The sequence below is a fragment of the Erinaceus europaeus genome, chromosome 6 (genome assembly GCF_950295315.1).
Source record: "Erinaceus europaeus chromosome 6, mEriEur2.1, whole genome shotgun sequence".
NCBI lineage: Eukaryota > Metazoa > Chordata > Mammalia > Eulipotyphla > Erinaceidae > Erinaceus > Erinaceus europaeus.
Genome location: NC_080167.1, coordinates 9980236 through 10002576, shown reverse-complemented (window position 1 = coordinate 10002576; position 22341 = coordinate 9980236). Strand labels below are relative to the sequence as shown.

The following is a 22341-nucleotide window of genomic DNA, read 5'->3' as shown; positions in this document are numbered from 1 at the left end:
CCTTGGGCTAAGGGGATTCATTAAAAAAAATTTTTTTTTTAATCTTTATTTGCTGGATAGATACAGTTAGAAATTGAGAGAGAAGGGGGTGATAGAGAGGGAGAGAGACAGAGAGACACCTGCAGCCCTGCTCCACCACTTGTGAAGCTTCCCCCCTGCAGGTGGGGGCCAGGGGCTCGAACCTGGGTCCTTGCGCACTGTAACACGTGCGCTCAACCAGGTGCGCCACCACCTGGCCCCTGGATTCATTTCTTTGTGGCAAGGTTTTGAGTTCCTCTACACCAACAAGTAAAATTAAAATATCTTCAGACTATAAGCAGGGTGAGAGAAAAAGGAAACAGGCTAACAGTGGAGTGGCTAAGACAGCTCTGATCAAAACAGAACTTCAGCCAAAGTCACATATCCCCATAAACTTTAAAAATGACACCAGACTGACCTTTAGGAAAAGGGGGCACTGGTTCTGAGCTTGAGGACATGATGACCAAAACCACTGGGGCAGATTCTCAGCTTTGGCAGTTGACACAAAATACCCAAGGGCGAGAGGCTGCTGCTTCAGCTCCTCAGGCGCTTCCCGAGAGAGCAGACGCTCACCCTGGCTCTGAAAAACAAAGTTCCAAAACAGCACAGTCAGCAACCAACCATCACTGCATAAAGCCTTCAAGACCATCTTTTTCTCAGCCCTGCCCACGTAATGCAGTGACCACTGTCCTTCCCAGCAGCGTCTCATAAGGGAGCAGCAGGTGACTGGGAAAGGTCAGCCAAGAAGCAGTCTTCGCTGCTACCCTTGCAACCGAGAGTTCGACTAATAGCATCAAGTAAGCACATTTATTCACTCTGATTCCGCCTCTGTGGAATGCCAAATCTACTCTGTGGTATTGCTGGAAAACAGTTGAAAGTGGACAGGATGAAATCTTGGACACCATACTGGTGCGCTCATTTACCAGCAGCCCAGAATACACGAGGGCGCCTGACCATCTCCGTCAAAGTATTGATCAGGAAAGCACTTCACCAGCATCTGCATTTACACGGCACTAGTGCCGACAAGCCAGCAGAGTGCTCTCCTGTACACAGGTCTTGCCTTACCTGCAGCAATCCCTCAACAAGGGTGGAAGCCTCACTGCGTGTTCCTGCCAGTGGCATTTGCATTCTAATACTTGTCTCTTGTAGCCAGCTTCAAGAGTTAGAAATGCCCCTTTTATGTAAGTTATCAGGAATCCATTTGTTTTTTCAAAAGCTTGTTTTGAGGGGGGAAATAGTCCTCAATTACTACAAAAACTGTATTAAATTCTAAATTGGTGGGAGGAAAAAAGTCACTGTCACTCGGAACAAATTCTTTTTCCTGATAAAATTTCTTAATTGGATACTGAAGAGGAACTATTGAAACTCTCCGGGGTCACCTGGCTGCAGATGCTCAGGCTTGAAGAAGACCACCTGAATGACTCCAGAGCCATGCTGCGTACGCTGACATCCAGTCAAAGACACGAGGGCTCGCGGCTCTGACACGGGGAGGAAAGCAGTACACCTCTATCACATACAGAGTTCATGTAGCCCTGCAAGTACCAATTCTTTGCCAATGAATAAACTGAGTTACAGCAGCTGCCACTGGGAGGCAGTGGCTATTACTTCCACTTGGCAGATGAGGCATAAGGCTGAGAAAGGTAAAAGAAGCTAACTCAAGGTCTTCAAGCTAGTAAGCTGTATGGCTGTTAAACTCTAGGTCAAACACTCGTAGTTGCTTAGAGATTTCACGTTAAGTCTGAACAGAAACAATCCCTTGCAAAGCCTGTATCCAGGACTCCTACCATGGTGGCTCCCAATAAGCTAGCAAACTGTCATCACCTGTCATTACACTGTGGAGGAAACAAAAACACTGGCTGTTCCTTCCTTTCCTAAGTTAAGCTGGTTTTACCTGGCCTGCAACTCTGGCTTACATCTCTGCTTGTCTGTCAGTGAACTCTAGACTGCCAATGTATATCCCACCTGACAGATTCGTCTGCTTATACTTGTCCAGTTTAAGAAGTCAAGAGACATTTTTCTCCGTTTTAATCTCTCAATCTCATGACATTTGAAGTAAAAAGTGTGCTATACTGGTAATGCATGAATCTTCTACCTTGTTAAAAAAAAAGTTAACACAAGCTGTGGAAAAACATGTGACTCTTCAATCTTCTGTTCATCTACCTCCAATATTCCTGGAGTATTTGAAGAAGAGACTAGTGGTAAACTTGGGTTTTATCCTGAATACTCTGGCATTAACTCAGACAGACACTTCTCCAGAATCAGCTTCCTGCGGGTTCTTGCCACCGCTGTAGGCAGGCTTGGGGCAGTCCGGGACTGCACAAACAAAGCCCCCAGCCCATGGAGCAAGAAGAATCAGGCTCTCTTTAAAATAATTAACCATCAACAAACGGTTTCTTTGCATGCTAAATAAGCAGGCAGTTGGACCAGCATCTGAAAAGTTTGGCAGAAAATTTGAAGTATCTAACTGGTATGCAGTGAGCAACCAGAATTAGTGTTTGCTAAGAAGACAATCATTGCACAGAATTCTTCAGTTTGTAATACAATTATTTTTTCTGATAAAGCATGCTCATTCAGAAAAACACTACGTTTCTTTTGAATTCCTGTCTTTATTCAAAATGGAACAACCGGGGGCCAGGCAGTGACACACCTGCTTAATTGCACACATTACAGTGTGCAAGGTCATAGGTTCAGGTCCCTGTTCCCCACCTGCAGGGAGATAGCCTCACGAGTGGTGAAGCAGGGCTGCAAGTGTCTCTCTCTCTGTCTTTTCCTTTCTCTATCTCCCTCTTTCAATTTCTCTGTCTCTATCCAATACTAAGAAATATATATTTAAAAAAAAAATGGAACAACTACAGTCACTTCACCACATTCAATTTTCTTGAACCAAGATCACCAAGGAGAATATAGTAAAGAGATTATCACAATTCTCTAAGATTATTTTCCTGAAGATAGAAATTACTTGAAACTACCAATTATCCCAAATCTTTCTTACCCGACTATGCTGGAAGTGAGAACCCACACCAATACCAGAGGGAGAGCCTGGGGAGGGAACTGGGGAGGAATTGGGAGAGGAATGGAGGTTCCCAGTCATTAATATGCCAATATCATTGTCCATATCATCTGGGAACGGAAGGTCAACAAACATGTCATCTAAAAGGGAGAGAGAAGAAAACACAGTTAACAATGTACTGTTTTGTTGATTTGTGACTGGTACAGACACTTACTATTTAAAAAAACTAATGAAGATTTAATGTGTGTGTAGGGGTCTGGGAAGATGGCATGATGGTTCTGCAAAAGACTGTCATGCTGGAGGCTCCAAGGCCTCAGGCTCAATCTCCAGCACCAACATAAGCCAGAGCTGAGCAATGTTCTGGTCTGTGTCTCTGTCATTCTCTGCCTTTCTCTGCATCTCTCATTAAAACATAATATTAAAACAAAAGACCTAATGTGTTCCTACTAGGTACAAAGCACTGCGCAATATTTTTGTTTTCTATTCTCCCCAGCATTCTCCTACTGTGAAGAATTAACAGAATGGACAGATGAAAAATAAAAACTAAGAATTTACATTGTACATACTCTCCAAAGGCAGAGAACAGCCAAAGAAGTAATTTAATTATGAAACAAAGTTAAAATTGACAGTATGCAAGAAATCAGTAGATCCTATCCCTGTATCCAACCAGCATTTAAAGTACTGGAAGCTGAATTAATACATGTTAACAGCTGTGAACTTGCCCTGAAACTGGAGGCTTAGTCTCAAAGCAGAGCACAGTACACACTCTCCCGTATGATAAAAGTAAAGACTATCACAGAAGAAAGTCTGGAAAGCTGAGTCTAAAACCATCCCCTCTAAACCAATCACCATGAACATTCCGCCATGGCTCTTCCTCTCTTATTTGTTGTGGCCTGTGATCACACTATATGACCAGCTAACAGACCTGAGTAATTCTGGTAGTTATTAAAAATTCTTCAAGGGACAATACAAATGACTGAATACTGAGCATTTTACGGTTTATGGATAGCCATTTCTTAATGAGTGCTTTAACAGATATTCAAACCAAAAATATAAGAGTTTTTGGTTCATGGCAAATTAGATTTTCAGTGGTAATGTTAAGGGGGTAGTGGTGGTGGTGGTGGTTTGCAATCCTTCAATTATCCAGCAGTCTCCATTCTTTTCAAATCAATTAAAAATATATTGAAAGATGGTAAGTTATGTGCAGGACACTACCAAGCAGGTATTTTTTTTTCCTCTTTAATGAGAAACAGAAAGAAGTTAATTACCCAAGAGAGTAAAGTTTCCATTTGGTCTTGGTGACAGTGCAGAGAAAGTACACCTTCACAACCAAAACCTTCACCCCTTCTCCACTGTGTTACAACACACAGGAACCTGCAGGAGCCTGATGAGGCCACACTCTAACTCTATGTTTTGTTGAAAAAGTTGAGCTGACATACTCGTACTGCACTCACCGTTGTTGGGGCTAAACCCATCCTCATTGGGGTAGTTAGCTGGAGCCACTTGGATGGTTGACGATGTTGGAAACACCAAGATGTGTGTACAAGAAGCATCTTGAGGGGTGTTGAGCTGAGATGACTGCATGTTCAGTGCAGTACTTCGACCAAAAACAGAGCCCATTGTGACAGCATCTTAAAAAGCGAGAGCAAGAGAGAAAGTAAACAAACTAGTTCTATCAGCTCCTTTAGTGCAGGCAGTGAATAGTGAATGAAGTAAAGAAATTTAAGAGGCTGGGCTGAAGTGGAGTCTCGTGAATACACATTTAAAGTTGAGCCCAGGTGTTTACTCTTTAAAGAAATCCACTCAGAACATAGAGCCAAGTCTCATTTTCACACTGGACTGGAAAGGCTGAGATAAAATTGAAATGAATCTATCAAATGTATGTTAACTACTGATCTAAGTATTTCTAAAAATAAATCTCCCACTTGCTTCTCTCCTGTGACTCCTTGCAATCTGTAAAGTACAACTGTCCTAAATGATAGAGATTTTGTAGAAATGGTACTATTCAAGCAATAACCATCATAATGAACATTTATTCAATGTTTATTGTGTGTTAAGCTCAAGTGTGTCACTTTATTTAATCATCATAGCTACTGCAAGGTAGAAGACATTGTCCCCTTTTATGAAGAAGATGTGAGCATAATGAACTGATTATCCAAATGGTCACAATTAACCTAGTAAGCAGGTCAGTATGACATACATCACTCTCTCTTGTTTTCTCATGGAATGGCTTCAATGAATGGTGGCGTCAGTGAACTTTTGGTTCCATTCCTCTCACAGGAATGACGATAAATGCCTTATTCTCACATGACACCACTGACTTCTAAAGATTTTTTCCATTTATGAGAGAGAGAGAGAGACAGAGGGAGAGACAGAGAGAGAGAGAGAGACAGAGGGAGAGACAGAGAGAGAGAGAGAGAGAGAGAGAGAGAGAGAGAGAGAACAAGAGAAGTAGAGCATCATATACTCTGGTATATGTTGTTGTGGGGACTGAACTTGGGACTTCATGTGTGTGCAAGTCCTGTGCCCTGGTACTGTGCCACTCCAGCATCTGTGACAATACTGGTTTTTATAGGGGAAGAGTAGACAGACTTCCGATCGATGCAAGAAATATCTGATGGTAAACACATTTAGGAAGTATGAATTGCTTAGTTATAAAATTATAAAATAGTCAGTTGCTGTTACTTCAAAGATTTCTGTTGGCATGATGTTTGGGTTATTTTCCTGCTGGCACATAAGACTTACTGGGAGTTCACTTGGGGCCGGGAACTGTGCCAACTGCTCTATCTCCTTTCATCTTACCACTTACCTACAATTATATCCACGATACTACATGCCCTCTTGAACTGTTTAGAGATTCTATCAAATACTTGTCTGCGAAAGGGAATTCAAAAGTGTATCATACTGGTGTCCACTTAGATTTTTGGAGAGTGATCTTGTTATACTAGCACAAAGTTGGGGTCAGGCAACCATAATTAGTCACAGCTCTAAACACTCGCAACCATGTCTAGAACTTAACACTCTCTCCCAAGCTACAGTCAACAAAGACGATACAACCACAAGCCAATCCCCTTGGAGGAGACCAAAAACGGGTTTCCAGTTGTGAGCCATAAGCACAGCCTTCTCATCAAGCTCTGATAATAGAAGGAAGACGCAGTCCATGCCTGCCTGTGCACTTAGGTGTGAATGGATTGTGCTGATACCTGATGCATAAAACTGATAAGAGGAGATTTACCTGGCATCACTACAAAGGACCCCTGGGGCTCCATGGCAACCAGGCAGGCACTGAGGATAGAAGGGGAGTCTGCGGCAGAGATTCCACACATCCGGCACACGTCCTTGAGCCTTTTGCTGATTGTCTGTAGTGCACATTCTCCAAGGAGGATACTCCAGTCTGAAATCGAACAAATCAGTTATACAGTCTTTACAAATTAACATTGATGGGGGCGGTAGCGCAGCGGGTTAAGCGCAGGTGATGCAAAGCTAAAGGACCTGCGTAAGGATCCCGGTAAGGAGCCCCAGGCTCCCCACCTGGTGGGAAGTCGCTTCACAAGCAGTGAAGCAGGTCTACAGGTCTTTCTCTCCCCCCTCTGTCTTTCTCTCCCCACCCCCGTCTCCCCCTCCTCTCCGTTTCTCTCTGTCCTATCTAACAACAACGACATCAACAACAATAATAATAACTACAACAATAAAACAACGAGGGCAACAAAAGGGAATAAATAAATATTTAAAAAAAGAAATTCATATTGATAAGGAATGTTTTTGTCTGGTAATTGGATTTTCTTGATAGGGTCCTCGAGGAACATGGTCTTATATAGGTCCCCTCCTACCTGTAAAGAAAATGGCACTCTATTACACTGCATGAACAAAGAAGCAAAGGCCAACTACTCTGTAGACTGAAGTCCAGCACACCTAGGAACCTTAAATGCTTTTTGATGGTGAACCAGTGCTAGCTGTTCTGTTCTTTCTCTTCTTCTCCTGGGCCTGGTCTCTCCAAGGCCCCTTTCCGCTTTACTCTTTAGATGATAGCACAGGTGAGTGCAAGCTTCAGTGTGGCGTATACTGTTGTTGGGGGGTTATTTCCACGAGAGGAAAGCAGCAGCAGAAAGGGGGCCCTTTCTTAGCATGCCCGCAAAAGGAGAGAAACCACGTGTCTTCCGTGAGTGAGTGAAATGTTCCAAATGATGCCACAGTAATTGCTCAAATTAAAGAGTCGGCACCAGCTTCTTTCTACTGGTTGTGGTTCCAAGCAAGCACCATGTTTACTTACGCAGAGAGCTGGTAAGGGTCATATGCTACACTAGGAACAGGAAAGCAGGTGCCCCTCTCCTGGCCTCCCTGCCATGCAGGGAGCAGGATGCCACAACTACTGACGAGCTATCAACTGCTGATGACTTCTCTGCCATCGGATTTTTTTTTTCTTTTCTAATAAGCAGCACTCCAAATAAGAGCAGGTAAAAGGAACCCAACAAAGCCTCAAACTGAAGTGATTAAAGGAACATGTTTTCAAAAATCAGAGCAAAATCAAACAGATGTGGGCTGTGCATTTAAAAAAAGGAAAAATAAAAGGCAGTCGGAGTATTTTGTCATAAATGATCTTGTAAACCAATACTTCAGAGCTGATCCTGAAATCTGCATACACACGGTCCCACAGTGACACAATGTGATGCAGACCTCAGGTCCCCAAAGGAAGGAAACACATTCCCTATTCACTAGGCTCCTCTCTCCATCTTTATTTCTTCTTCTTCCTTTTTTTAAAAAATTTGATTTATATATGTTTGGATAGACAGAAAGAAAATGAGAAAGGAGGGAGAGACATAAACACCTGCAGCTCTAAGTCATTAATGGGAGCTTTGCCCCTGAGGTGGGGACGAAGGGCTTGAACTTGGGTCCTTATACACTGTGTTGTGTGCACTTAACCAGGTACCACCGCCTGACCCCCCATATCCATCCATCCATCCATCCATCCATCCATCCATCCATCCATCCATCCATCCATTGTCCTTCCTCCCTCCCTCCCTTCCTCCCTCCCTTCTTTCCTTTCTTTTTACCAGAGCACTGCTCAGCTCTGGCTTATGGTGGTGCAGGGGATTGATCCTGGGACTTTGGAGCCTCAGGCACAAGTGTCTCTTTGCATAACCATTATGCTACCTGCCCCTGCCCCCATATCCTTATTTCTTAAAAGTCTGACCTCTTTGGATCTTCTGATGGGCTTCTCTAGCCACATTTATATTTCTCTCCTCTAATATGCTCCTTGTAGAAAGCATTCAAGAAAAGAGGATGACCTTAATAATTTTCTAAAACACCAAGTGACTAGAATACTATACTTTTATCCCTTCTTTTTCTTCTTCTTCTTTTTTTTTAACCTATTATATTCTAGATTCCCAAGGGTTAAGAGTAGCTCAAAGCTTTTCAGAAATAAGACTGACTAAAAAGCATATTAGGCTAGATGATAATTCTGAAATGAAATGATGAGTTCTCTAATATGTTAAGACTCCAGGCTACTAATACAGGATTCATTATAATTGTGTTCTTTAAAAGACGCAAAGGGTAGTAATGCCTTTTGTTCTACAATAAACTTTATTACTAAAAATTATGCACAACAGGTTCCTAAGAGAATATTTACTTAATACGTCGAATGCAAAGCTTGTGGGTCACAAGCTCTAATGGGTCACTAGTCTAGGCAACTGCTAAACATGCCATTTTCTCTGTATCAGGAGTCATTTCATGGGTTCCACAAATACCTGATACGATCTGTATCAGGAGTCATTTCATGGGTTCCACAAATACCTGATATGAAAGTCATATAAAGAAACAATACACTCTGTAAGCAAGGGTCAGGGGTAGCAAACTACGATCACAGGCTACATCCTGCCTCTCACCTGCTTTTGAAAATAAACTATGACTGGAACACAGCCACGTCTATTCACTTATGACTATCCATGGCAGATTTCACATGATAATGGCAACACTGAATAGTCAAGCTACAACTTACAGTAAGCGGCTGGCCTGCAGAAGCTGAAAATATTTACTTTACAAATAAAGTCTACTGATCCTGTTCTGATACATCTGCATGCACAAACCAGTGAGCTTATCTGTGGCATGCCTCTTACTTTGTACAGACAGATCTTGGGGGAGAGGACGACTTCCATCTATGTGTACACACTCAACTTTTACTAAGTATGTTATTGTGGACTCCAGGATGCAATTATGGCAACCTAGCCATGGACAGTTGGCTCTCTCCCAGAAAATAAATATAACAACAAATAAAACAACAAAATAACTGCGAATTTCATCAGAGAACAACTGGGATTTCCGGTAAAGGAACATCGCTTCTGAAGGCTGGTGATTGAGCGTGGACAGCAGGAGGGTATGAAGAGAAGGACTTAAAGAAGTGAGGTGGCACTGCATTGCTGGAGGATGCCATGTCTGCAACTGCTTCAAATTCACGTGGCAGATTTTTTTAACACTTATTTTTTATTATCTTCATTTATTAATTGGATACAGACAGTCAGAAATCAAGAGGGGTGGGGGAGACAGAGAGGGAGAGAGACAGAGACACCTGCAGCACAGCTTCACCACTGGAAAAGCTTAACCCTTCAGATAAGAACCAGGGGCTCAACCCCCTGGTCCTTGAGCACTGTGACATGTGCGCTCAACCAGGTGAGCCACCACCTGGCCCCACGTGGCAGATTTAAAGGGTCCTTGTGGAACCACTCAGGGACTTAAAGAAAAGGATCTCTGGCCTGCTATTTAGTGCAGCAGAAGCCACAGGCTCCTGAGCAAACCTCAGGGAATTTGTTCAGAGAAATCGGAGAATACAAAATGGTATGCTTGTGGCATGAGGGAAGCCTATCAAACTCTAAAGTGCCCCAGATATCACGGAGACCCTGGTGATCAGGGTTAGACTGCCCTGCAGGCAAGAAAAGTGACTTTGACCTCAGCAGAGTTCCTTCTTTCTGGAATCAGCCTGGGAAGAGAAGGAAGTCTGGGATCAACAATTGCCAGCCATGTCTACTTTATCCTGCAAGACTATCATTGCAATATGAAGGGGTAATGAAGACTTTACCAAACATACAGAAGCTAAAGGAGTTTGCCATGACCAGGCCTGCCTTGCAAGAGTTGCTAAAAGGAGTTCCACAGAGTAAATAGCACGTAACTCCCAACAAGGTGATAGATAGTGAGACAGACCCAGAAACACCAGTCATAGAAAGACAACTTCAAATTATGAGAGAAAGAAAGGCAGAAAACATTCAAGCAAAGAATAGTGAGACAAGAACAGTTTAAGAAAGACTCTCTTAGATGTATGTGTGTATATATTTGCATATAACATATGCATAATTCTATTATATATAGCATGCTTACATGTATATAATCTCCTGTGTCTTTTTGAATTATGTCATTTTCTATCTAGTACTTAGTAATCTTTTTTACAACTTTCTTTTCAACCTTCTTATATATCTTGAGGCTCTTCAATTTTGTGTTTAAGGACTTGTGTCGCTACAGTTTTATCTGTACCAATCAGCTGCTCTGCTCTGAACAACTACGATATAGTTTCAGTGACATGTGCAACGCAAAGAACTGAAACACATGAACTTGTTTTCAAGAAAATGTCAAGACTAAGACTTTATGGAAACTATGGTATTTATCCTTGGGGTAAGAGGGGTGTGGTGGTGGGTGTGGTATGGAGCTATACCACAATCTTATGATCTTGTAAACCATTATTTAATCACTAATAAATAAAATGACAAATGTTGATAAGAAAGGAAGGAAGTTAGAATCCTCATGCACTGTTGGCGAGGATGTCAACTAGTGTGTAGCACTGTGGAAAACAGTTGGATATTTCACCTAAAAGTTAAACAGAGAATTACCGATGACCAGCAATTGTACTCCTAAGTCTGGACGGAAAAGACTCAAAAACAGGCACTCAAGGAAAGACTGTACACAAGTGCTCAGAGCAGCACTACTCACAAAAAAGCACAGAAGGTAGAAATGCACCAAATGTCCAGCAACCGATTAACGTGCTGCATAAAGGTAAGTGTACCACTAATTAATTATAAAGCTTAAAAATCCTCTAGGACACTAAGCAAATAAGTGAGCTGGGCTCAGGACCAGCAAAGCAGCTGCTTGTGGTCAGCTGTGTTAAGTTACAGTTGTTTTTAGTACTCTGCAATATACACATGTATAAAATATATATAACAAGCAGTTGCGGGTTCAACTGGTAAAAAAGCCAAACCAAAACAAAACAAAACAAAACAAAACACCTGTTCTCAAGTTTCCAGGCTGAAGAATAACAGGCAGTGGCAATGCAAATAACGACTACTGCAAATTACAAATGCATGTGCTTGCAAATGACAATTACTTTGCTATCTCTGGCACCAAGATAATAGAAAATTACCACCCTAAACAGAAAAAAATGATTGAGTGAGCTATTTAATCTAAATGTTGCTTTTTTTCTCATTTGTTCAACATACTAAATGAGTATTAGTAGAAGTTCTAATGTACTAAACATCACTTTTTACAATAACCAAATTATTATTCTAAGGTAGTACACAAAAATATACTCAGGATTTTATTTAGTAAAGTAGTTTTGTTTGAAATTAAAAGTTTAAAAATCATTTAAAAGATATTTATGTATTTAAGTATTCTGGATAGAGACAGGAAAGAATTTGACAGGCTGGGAAAGAGACACTTACAGCACTGGCCCGCAGCTTGGAAAGCTTCCCTCCCGCAGGGACAGGAGGCTTGAATCTAGGTCTCTGTGCGCTGTGATATGTGTGCTCAGCCAGGCGGGCAACTGCCTGGCCCCCTTGTCATTTACAATGACAAGGATCAGAGAATATAATCTGCTTTTCCTTACCATCAACATTTTAGTTTTCTCCCTCAACTCAGATAATGACATTCGTTCAACTTTTCTTCCTTATTTCTTACACATAGTGCTTCTGGGTTATCTCACCTTTAAGTTCCCCATGGCCAAGACGTCCAAGTCGCCCAATCACAACTCTCCAGGGTAGAGATGTCATTTGGACAATGCCTATGCACCATTCCCACAACTTTTGTAGTCCAATTTTACGTGCTGATACCTTACTCCTCCGTGATCTAAACGTAAGAAAGAGATGGAGGGGGAGCCGGCAAGTGAGTCAAAACTTATCACTAAGATAAGACCAAGAAAACTCTACAGAACACACAATGCGGATGAGAATTTCTCGTACATGAGGAAAGTCACAACAACAATTTATATGTGCCATAAACACCAAGGCTGCTCACCTGTTTGGTAAAGCAATATTTACAACACAAGTCTCTAGCAATTCCCCATGGAGGTCGGTGCAGGAAGCCAAAAGCCAGCGCTGGTCGTGAGAAAGACAATAGCCCACAAAGAGCACGTTGTATTTCTGGCTTGCTTCACCAAAGGTCTCTCCCAGCTCTGTCTGCTTGTCTTTGATTGGGGCCAGTATAAAAGGAGGGGAGTAAAGCTGGATTGGGCTGGGTCGCTGAAATCAAAATCAAAATCACTTTGTCAAATACAAAGCCATCCAATGTTTACAACAAAACCCAGAAGAGCACTGAGTGTAACCAATATGGAATAATGAGATCTGATTACCCCCACTCCTACTGGAGCTGCCCAGTACTTAATGGTAGCAGACATCAAAAGATTTCTAATGGTGTAAGCTAGGGAACCCAATCAAGTCAATACTCCCTTATTAAAAGAAATGACTATTTTAGAAGATAAATTGGTCTAACTTCATTAGGAAAGTGGGAATTAAAAGCGTGATGAAATGTGACCGTCTAGCTACCAGACTGTCTGAAATAAAAGAAACAGAAAACACCAAGTACTGGAAAGAGTAAGAATCAGCTAGAACATGCACGGACTGCTGGTGACGCAATCCTTTCGGAAAAGTATTCCATGCTATCTATTAAACCTGTATGAAAGTATGCCCTGTGGTGAAAATCGTGTACACGTTTACTAAAAAACAGGCATATGGATGCTGACAGCAGTACTAGTTATAACGGTTACAAACAGAAAGCAATAGTGAAGTGCGTAAGTGTGATACAGTCACATTATCTGGATACTCAACAGCAAAGAGCATAAAAATAAACAAATAAAACCACCACCACATGGGATAGAACCGCAGGCTCTCCACAACGAGTAAGCGAAGACACACACAAAATAATTCAGGTTGTTGGATCCAATGTCTATGGACGCCAAAAATAAGCAGGACTATGTCACTGGAAGTTAGATTTACCACTGCAGTGACCAGAAAGAACATCTGAGAACTCTGGATGCTTGTCGTGTGATATTTTTACTCAGTGAAAATTCATTAAGCATCTTTTGTAACTGGATACTTTTCAGTTATGTGCCTTTTACTTCATCATATTTTAATATGTGTATACACTTTAACAAACCGAAATACTAGCTGTTACCTAAGACAATATTTTAAGCTGTGACAAAATTGTTATCTATGCTTGTAGCTATCAGACCTATGTAAATGTTTAATAGTGGTGAGGAGTCAGAAAGCATCTGTAAAGGACCATAGTAAATATTTTATGCTTTTTGAGTCTCTGTCACATGCCTTCTTTTGAAAATGCAACAATCATTTAGAGCTGGCTGCGGCAATACAGACTGTATTTCACAGCGACAGCTGCTGACGTCCAACCATTAAGCATGCAAAGACTAGTAAATAGGGAAATTATACAATTTTGAAGTTAAAAGGGATCTTGGAAATGATCTAATCCAACTGTTTTCATTTTAGGGATACAAACCACAGGTCTAGAGGCATTTAATGGTTAGTTCAAGGTCTCAAGCACAGCATTTTTACTGAGAACTAGAGATTAGGAAATTCCACTCTTACGAGTTTATCCAAAGAACTGAAAATATATACACACAAAACCTATATGCAAATGTTCACAGCAATATTACCCATAATCAAAAAGCCGAAACAACTCAAACGTCCATTCACCAGTGAATGGATGAACAAACTGTGGTAAAACCACAGGATGGAATATTATTTACTTAGAAAAAGAGAGGAAATACTAAAATATGAAGTGGCATGGATGAGCTTAGAATATACATAATTTTATATAGTGAGCGGCCCAGTACAGACAGCTTCACCGAGACAGGAAGTAGATTCGCAGTTGCTGAGGTACAAGGGACAATGTGAAATGATAACTAATATAAGTTGATGAAAATATTCTAAAATTTCACAGTGCTGATGGCTGTACAGCTCTAAATAAATAAAAAAAACACTGAAATGGGTATTTTAAAGGGTAAACTTTATGATATGTGAATTGTCTCACAAAAGCTTTAAATTTACGATAGCTATGTCCAAATGAGGCTGCCTAAAAAGGTTTGTATTAAGACAAAAGATTAAATGTCAAATATTTTACATGCAACAATCTTGAGATAAATCACTAGATAAAACATTATTCCCAGTGGGAGAGAGAGCATAATGGTTATGCAAAATGACTCTCATGCCTGAGGTTCAATCCCCCACACCACCGAAACCAGAGCTGGGCAGCGTTCTTGGTCTTTCTCAACCCCGTTAAAATAAAACATTTCTTTAAAACTTACAGTAGATATGAAAATACATTACTTCTTATGTAAAAAATGTGTCTGCACTGACACCATTACCATAGAGAATTAGAATTGCTGGAAGCAGGGCTATTTTGTTTACCCAGGCACCTAATGTGATATACAGTAAATTCTAGGTATAGTTGCTGAACGCAAGTGCAAAACTCTAGCTGCAGTCTAAGGAAGTGGAAGCATTCAGTTAACCATTACCTTAATGCAAGTACAAATTTACAAGCCTCAGTAAATGTTCAGAACATTTGGGTTCTTTTTCTTTCTTTCTTTTTTTTTAAAACAAGTCATATGGTTTATTTTTCTCTTCCTGTTGCAAATGCTGAAAAGGCGTATTTTTCACCCTGCATTTCAATGTAATAGTCACTTCAGCTCATGAACTCATGATGGCGACTCTGCCTTCCTTTATGAAGTGGCAGAATACTGCTAGTTATCATTGGGAACTGAAATTTTTACCTAAGCTTAAGGTGTGAGTTCATCTGATCTTGTGACAAAGTAAACAACTAGAAGATTCTAAATTTATAAAGCATGGAAATAACTCAAACTTCTTTCTGGAGACAAAGTAAGAGATAAGCAAGAACAGATATTTTCTTTCTTAAATCTAGAAAAGGCTACTAGAGAAATAAGACCAACTGCTCACAAAAGTGAAAAATTAGAACTGCTAACCAGACACTTTACATAGTTCCAGAGTGAATGTAGGTTGTCAGCATTCTCTCTAGGGATAAAGCCTGAAACACACCCCCACACCCCTACACACACACACCCCCACACATACCTACTATCCACCCGCCCCCTGGTTGTATCATTTTCACTTTTAAACTTCTCCTTCAAAGAGGGAAAACATTTCATAGTTTTCCAGAAAAAAAACTGGTATAATCCACTAAAATCACAAGTTTCTTTGAAGGTTTTGAAAATTCTAAACATTGTTCTGTATACCTATCTTTAGAGTAGGGTGATTAGTAAAACAAAGGCAGTACAGAACTTTGAAACATGTTTGGCTTTGGGATTTGACAATTGCCTTGAGGTACACTACACGCAGGTGATAAATGGTTTAAATAGATGGGGAGAAGCAGCATTCTTTGAAATAAAGTGACTCCCTGCTCACTGTAAGAGTGACATCGGGAAAGGAGAGATTGCGGTACTCAGGAAGAGAAAGAGCTGTGGAATGCAGGAGGGTTTGGGGCACAGTAGTACAGCTTCAAGAGAAAAGAGCAAAATGCACACAGCAGACTCAAACATTAGTTAAGTGGAGCGCTTTCTTGCCTCTTTTCTAAAAACACTGTAAACTTTTCCCAGTATCTCCTTTATTTACCTTCTACAGAGAGAAGGACCAATGAAGCCGTCAACGCTCCTGGTCTGCACTTTGGGGATCTAAGACTCCCCCACCTCCTTTGCATCCTCAGTTGAAACATAATGTTTTCAGTGCATTCCTGCCCTGCTACACCTACCTCTGGGTTCTTGAGAGTCATCTCAATGCTGGCAGCAGGCCCAAAGCCTGTGAGGGATTTGATGTGGATCTGTGTAGGCAGAGGGCGCCTGCACTGGCAGTACACTGAGAATGCCATGGACTTCAAGTACTGAATGTAGAAAACTTGTTCATCCTTCATTGTCTGCAGCATGTACTGGCAAGGCACAATCTACAGGCACAAACACCAACAAGACTAGAGACTGAGATCTGACACATTCACAACAAAGCCGAAGATTGAAATGGTACACGTTCTTTACTGGAGCTCGGGGAGTGGCCACGTTTTTAAATATATAAATGCAACAAACAATCCGATCTTAACGCCTTCCGGTAAGATTAAATCCTACAGCCGTACCAGTGATTTCAGATGTGTCATTTTGGTGGTCAAGTTACATTGTCACTGAGAAATCACTCTGTCCCATTTTAGGGGTAAATTCTAAGTTGACGGTTGCCGTGACAGTTTCGAAAAACATACATTTTAATTTTTATATATTCATTTAATATTCATTAATAGTAATCTACCTTTATTTCTAATTTTTATAGTGTATCCACATAGTACACATGGTATATTTGGGGTTATTGTCTGATTATTTGTTATACAAACTCCAAGATCAAAGATAATTAGCAATCAATTCAGGTATCTCTAATTTCAATCCTTTAGGTCTATAAGGCAGTTTTAGTTTAAGTGATAAGACAAAACTCACATACCAAATTCATCATTTTTCACCAATTCAATCACAAAATTTAAACATTTCACACTACAATGTTGGCAAGGGCACAGTGAGAATGGATACTCACTCACTATTGAAAGAAAGAAATGTAAATAGCTATAGTCTTTTAGAAAGGAATATGCCAATATTTATCATGGTCTACCTCAGAAATGACTTGAAATATAAGGAGGACTTTATTGTTCAAGTGTAGTTATTAGTTTATTATAACTAAAATTGGAAATAAATATCTAGCGATACAAGGATCATTAGGTATGTAAAATACGCAGCCGAAGATGATGTTTGTGAAAATTTTAGGTAACATGGAAAAATAGTCATAATATTAAGCAAACACAAAAAGTTATACTAAAACTATTATCTCAACTTGAAACACAAAGACCAGAAAAGTACCAAAGTGGTAATGATACTTGAATCTAAAAGGGAAATTAACAGTATATTTGCTTTTTTAAATTTTCACTTTTTATAGACTGATGCATATTCACCAAAGTTTTAAATCAAGAACTTATACTTATGGTTTCATAAAAATAAAAAGGGGAAAATCTGTTACCTGGAGAATGAAAGAATTTCTCATATGCTCAGGTAAATTATCGAGCATCTCTGTGTAGCAGCGCATCAAACTCAAGAGCCAGAAGTTTCCAGAAGTGGAGTCTTCCTCTGCAGTGTAGGTGAACGGATCCACCATGTAAATGACCACAGCTGGAGGATAGGCCTGGCTGTCTGCAGAGTCGGGCTCGGTGGGAATTCCTATTCTCTCCCTTTCTGTAACACTGCAGAAAGAGACACTCATGAGATGGACACAGCACCTGTAGACTGCACTGAACAATCAATTCAAGGAAACCCTGAATCCCTGGCCATTTCTGCACACTAAATGCAACGTGAACTGTATCACATCACCAAGATGAAGGTAAAAGCGAGGAGGCGGCAAGACAGATAAAAAAAATAAAATAAATACACCCCTCTAAAATAGGACATTTTTGTCAGCTTCCCTTTTCTTCTGTGGTTGTCTTTTATGTAGATTTTTTATTTTGGGGAAAAAAACATGTTAAATCAACAGCTTACCATTACTATTGTTCATATATAGTCTATTAACAAAATAGGTAATAGTGACAGCTTACTATTATATAAACAGGCTTAATTTATGAGTTAGGTTATAAGTCATGAATTTCTTCTTCTTATTAGGGATTTACTATTGATTTACAAAATTACAAGATAACAAGGGTACAACTCTTGCACCATTTCCACCATTGTGAATCCCCAATCCCTCTAATGTAAACTACAGCAATTCTCCTAAGGTTGTAGAATGGGTTAACTATTGTTTCTACAACTATTTGTCTATATTTGCCCTTTCCCCACTCCCCCCGTGGGGTTCCATCTTCTCTTCCTTTCCAGGTTATGGCTATTACTACATCTAAATGTCCCTCCCTTTTTCCTCTTCTCTCTCCAGGTCCTGGTGGAGTTGGAGTTCAGAGCCCTCTGGTCATCTGCCCTGTCTTCCCCCCCACCCCCGGAAGTATGGATCAAAACTATTTCTGGAGTGCAGAAGGTGGGAGTTCTGTAAGCCCTCAATTTCTTAGTGTGGCTACAAATTAATAGTTGTTTCTTTAGGGAAGAAGAAAAACAGCATTTTTTCTGGATTCAGAGACTTATAAAACTGATGTGGAGTTAAGGGATGGAGAAGAGTAGACAGAGAAAGTTTAAGCTGAAGGAACCCTCCAGTCAGTGAGGACTGTACCTTTCTTGTCCGTCCTGTGAAGGCTGGGAGGAGCTCTGCCCTGGCTCTGTGTCTCCACTACAGCCCATGTTTCCTTGTGGTCTGTCTGCAGAGTTGGCCCCTGTGCTGGGGTTCTGCCCTCCAACACTACCACTGAATCCTGAAGAAGAGGTAGTGCTTATCTGGTTCATAACAGGAGCAGAGGCAGACGATGAGACCGGTGGCACAGAGGAACCAGACGTGGAGCTACTTGCTGCAGGATTCGTAGAACCGCCGTTAGAGGTGGGGTTAAATGCACTGCCAGCTGAGGGAGCTGCTGACCCTGAATTTGAAGCTAAAGGTCCAGCATTCCCAGGGGTGGCCTGTCCCTGTGCGGCTGCTGGTGGGGCCTGGTATTTAGGTGGTATCAACAGGCTGCTATCAAGCTGCAGAGTGGCTAAATAAGGTGCTGGAAGAGTACACAGGGAGAGAGGCAACTTTAGTCATGATCTGCAGTGTCAGACTAAATCAGAAATTAGAATGGTCACTTTTTAAAAATCCTTTCAGGCTGCAATAGTCTGAATAACATACTCATGCTTATCCACACTTGAACATGTGCTTATATATTCTGTAAATGTGGACATGATCAGAGAGCAACTTATTACAAGTTCTGGAGAAGCACCTTGCTTGAAAAGAGAAAATTAAGCATTTGTAACATTGTCCTTTTGGACTGGTTCCATATGCCTTCCCTGAACAATGAGAGGCCATAGATACTACACTCATCATCATGGTTCATTATGCTTCAATGTGTGTCTGGCTATAGAAGCTTCTCTTGGGAATCTAGGCTAAAAATTAAGTAGTTAATTCCAAGCCACGCTGTTAGGTTTTGCAAATGTCGAGTAAGTCAGTAAACCTTCAATGCAACTTAAATAGTTTTTAAAGAATATATGTGACAGGAAACAAGAGTGCGCTTCTACCTAGAATGCAGCTAGAGTTAAATAATAAATGCAGTTCATGGAAAGCTGGCACTAAATAATAAATACAGTAATGGAGAGCTAGCATTTCTTGAGTTAAAAGCAGCATGATACTGCACACCTAACAGTTAGGGATGAGGGGAGGCATCAGAACAAAGAGCAAACTACAAAGGCCACTACAAGCTCACTTGGGAGGGTGTCTGCCTGCCCAGGCACACAAGCCAGCTTCAAGCTCCTGGATACTATAGCACCAGAGGGCACTGTGGTGCTGGCGTTTCTCTTTCCTGTCTGAAAAATGTGTCTGCCTGGTGCAGTGAGATCCTGGTGACAGGACAGGTGCCATGCAAGAGCCAATTACTAGCTGATTCTTCACATTCTACTTTTGTCAAACAAATGCTCACTTACCTAGGTGATGGCGACAAACTTGCGCGTAAAGTTTGAGTCTGGAATGATTGTCATTCTCCTCACTGCTCCACGGCTGGTTAAACCACTCGCTCACAAGCTCGTCCGTCAGCTTCTGTGCCACGGTCTTCCCCACACGCATGATACCATCGCGTAGCACTTTGCAGATGGGCTTGTGCTGCCCGAGTCTACACATCTGGCACCATGAACAAGACGGTTATTTTCAACAGAAGCAGTTTATTTTACATATGCCATTACCAAGGGAATGTCTTCACCAAAGCTTCTTCCTTTTAGTTTTATCACATGCAACCAAAACAATTTTACAAGCTGGTTCTTTCTGGCAACCAAAATGTACCCTGTAACTCTCTCTCCGAAGCCTGGACAAGGCTCACTAAGGAGAAATAAATGTTTCTTCACCCAGCCACTTCCTGCTGCACAGCAAAAATTGCTCCACACTAGCTGGTTGCTAACAGTCAAAGAATTAACCCTATTCTTGCCTACGAAAGGCTGACTGAGACATATGCCCACTAAAACCTTTTATGTAACCCCTATTCCCAGTGTCTTCCCAGAAGATAACATTCAGATTTTATGGGCCATCTGTTACATTGTTATGGATATTTGGAGACAGCTAATAGCAGAGGCCACTGAAGCAGAGGGCATGTTGATAGCTTTGTAAAAGTAAACAGTTGTTTTAACACGGAGATCCTGTTAGTAATCTCCAGGACACTAAAAGAATGCTAATGGCAGAGAATTAATATAGTATACCTACAAAAAGGGAGTGACTTTACCTGCTCAGCGATAAAAGAGCCTATACTAATAACTCTTGCTTCAGTTAAGCTGAAGGCTTACCAAGTCTCTACAAAATCCTCCAGTGTACTCTCTGCTCTAGCAGGTGTGCATTACTGCCAGATGAACAGCCCTAGTAAAGTCATTAAGATCTAAAGAGATCCGGCAATTCGATTATGTTTTGTAACTTATGTTGAAGGCTTCATTCAAGAGAATGACCGGGCTTTAAACCTGCTTAGACAAGTTTTCTGTGTTAGGGTAATTATGATTTAATATTATTACTCATCCATGGGCCAGCACTGATTAGAAGTGACTGTATCCAAGAGCTACCTTCAGTAGCTTAATTAGCATCATGACTTCATACAGCAGCATATCCTCGCTTCTTTGCAAGAACACAGGAGTTTGCTCTAAACACGTATAGATACTGAGTGCGCTGGCATGCTATCTTTTAGACATTCCAATCGCCATCCTATTTATTATTAGCAAGCAGCTCTGTAATGTTTATAATATGACTGTCAACACTTACAAATATTAATTTCATTTAATCTTGCTGAATATATAGAGCTATTCAAAGTATAAGATATGAAGAAATTAGTGCACATGTCCTTGGATGAGAGAAATGTAGTACTTTGTCTCCATAGCAGATATAATTCTAAATTCTCGGAACAAACAGATATTTATATATTACATAAACATCCCTCTCTACCTGATTTTAATATGACTATGGTTACTACATTATTAATCTGTATCGTAGCTTTAGTATTAACTTGAACTCAGTGTTCAATAAAATGCAAGAGACGTGGTTTGTTAACTTTTGATTCAGAAAATTTTAAGTCCTACATTGTGTTTTCTTTGCAAAAAGCTCATCTTCTGAACAGTCAGCTTTCCCCGGTGAGCAATACTTTAAGTCGTATAAATTTGGGGGGGGGTGTTGAAGGGGTGCTACAATGTGTGTAATGGGTGGCAGAGGAAAGTAGTCTAATGAAAACACTAAACCAAAACAGGAAAGCAAATCTCTTCAGGAAAGCTTGCCTTCCCAACAAATTCTCTTTGAGATCTACTCTGAGGAGGTCTAATCTTTAAAATTTAGCAATAGCTATATTTTTGGGGCAACTTGCCAAAATACCAATGCCCATGTCTTTTATTCTCACCTCATAAACAGCACTCAGGTCCCTGAAGAAAGTTTTGGCTCCTTCGAGCAAGGCCTCATTTTCTGGACACACCACAATATAGGCAACGTCACGGTGGCCCCCGTACGGGTCCAACAACAGCTTCTCCCAAAACGGCAAGGAGAAAGGTGAGATGGTGAGGAAATCCTTGTCATAGCCAACCAGCAAGGTGGGGATGGGTAACGGTTCAGGAGATTCTTCCGAGCCTAAAATAACATTGCAGTTTAGGAAGGTGACTGGGATTCTGTTTCCCACAACCTAGATAACTGAGAACAGGTTCATTAGTCTGAATTCTGACGTCAGGGATTTTATTGTTGGTTGACATGATACTCTTTAAAAGTACTTTTTACACCCTCTGCTTAACTGTCCCTAGTGAAGAGCCTTATTTAAATGAGCCAGAACATGCTGATACTGACAATCAGAGGGCAGACTAGAACAACAGTTTTGGAAGAAGCTCTGCCTTCATATTTCTTTCAAGGCACGTGTCAGACTCCCGGTAAGGGAAGAGGGCAGCAGGAGCT

The 22341-nt window shown here is 40.9% G+C and overlaps 1 protein-coding gene and 1 long non-coding RNA gene across 4 annotated transcripts in view; both read right to left on the bottom strand.

Annotated features, from left to right (window-relative positions):
* Nucleotides 1-22341, bottom strand: part of MED13L (mediator complex subunit 13L) — a 269894-nt gene that overhangs the window by 5680 nt on the left and 241873 nt on the right. For 2 of the 3 annotated variants that reach the window (XM_060193027.1, XM_007528774.2), the window contains exons 19-29: nt 21803-22026; nt 19869-20061; nt 18532-18958; nt 17347-17566; nt 16055-16243; nt 12296-12519; nt 11985-12127; nt 6264-6422; nt 4483-4659; nt 3011-3168; nt 437-598 (exon numbers count right to left, since the gene is read on the bottom strand). In XM_060193027.1, the coding sequence (XP_060049010.1) occupies nt 437-598; nt 3011-3168; nt 4483-4659; nt 6264-6422; nt 11985-12127; nt 12296-12519; nt 16055-16243; nt 17347-17566; nt 18532-18958; nt 19869-20061; nt 21803-22026 (2276 nt within the window). Of the gene's footprint in view, nt 1-436; nt 599-3010; nt 3169-4482; nt 4660-6263; nt 6423-9851; nt 9999-11984; nt 12128-12295; nt 12520-16054; nt 16244-17346; nt 17567-18531; nt 18959-19868; nt 20062-21802; nt 22027-22341 lie in introns of those variants that run through there. The other variant, XM_060193028.1, reaches the window with a different exon arrangement.
* On the bottom strand, nt 8364-9822 carry LOC132538991 (uncharacterized). The gene is made up of 2 exons (XR_009550310.1): nt 8819-9822; nt 8364-8772 (listed from the first exon to the last, which is right to left on the bottom strand). It is a non-coding gene; the product is annotated as an uncharacterized LOC132538991 (long non-coding RNA).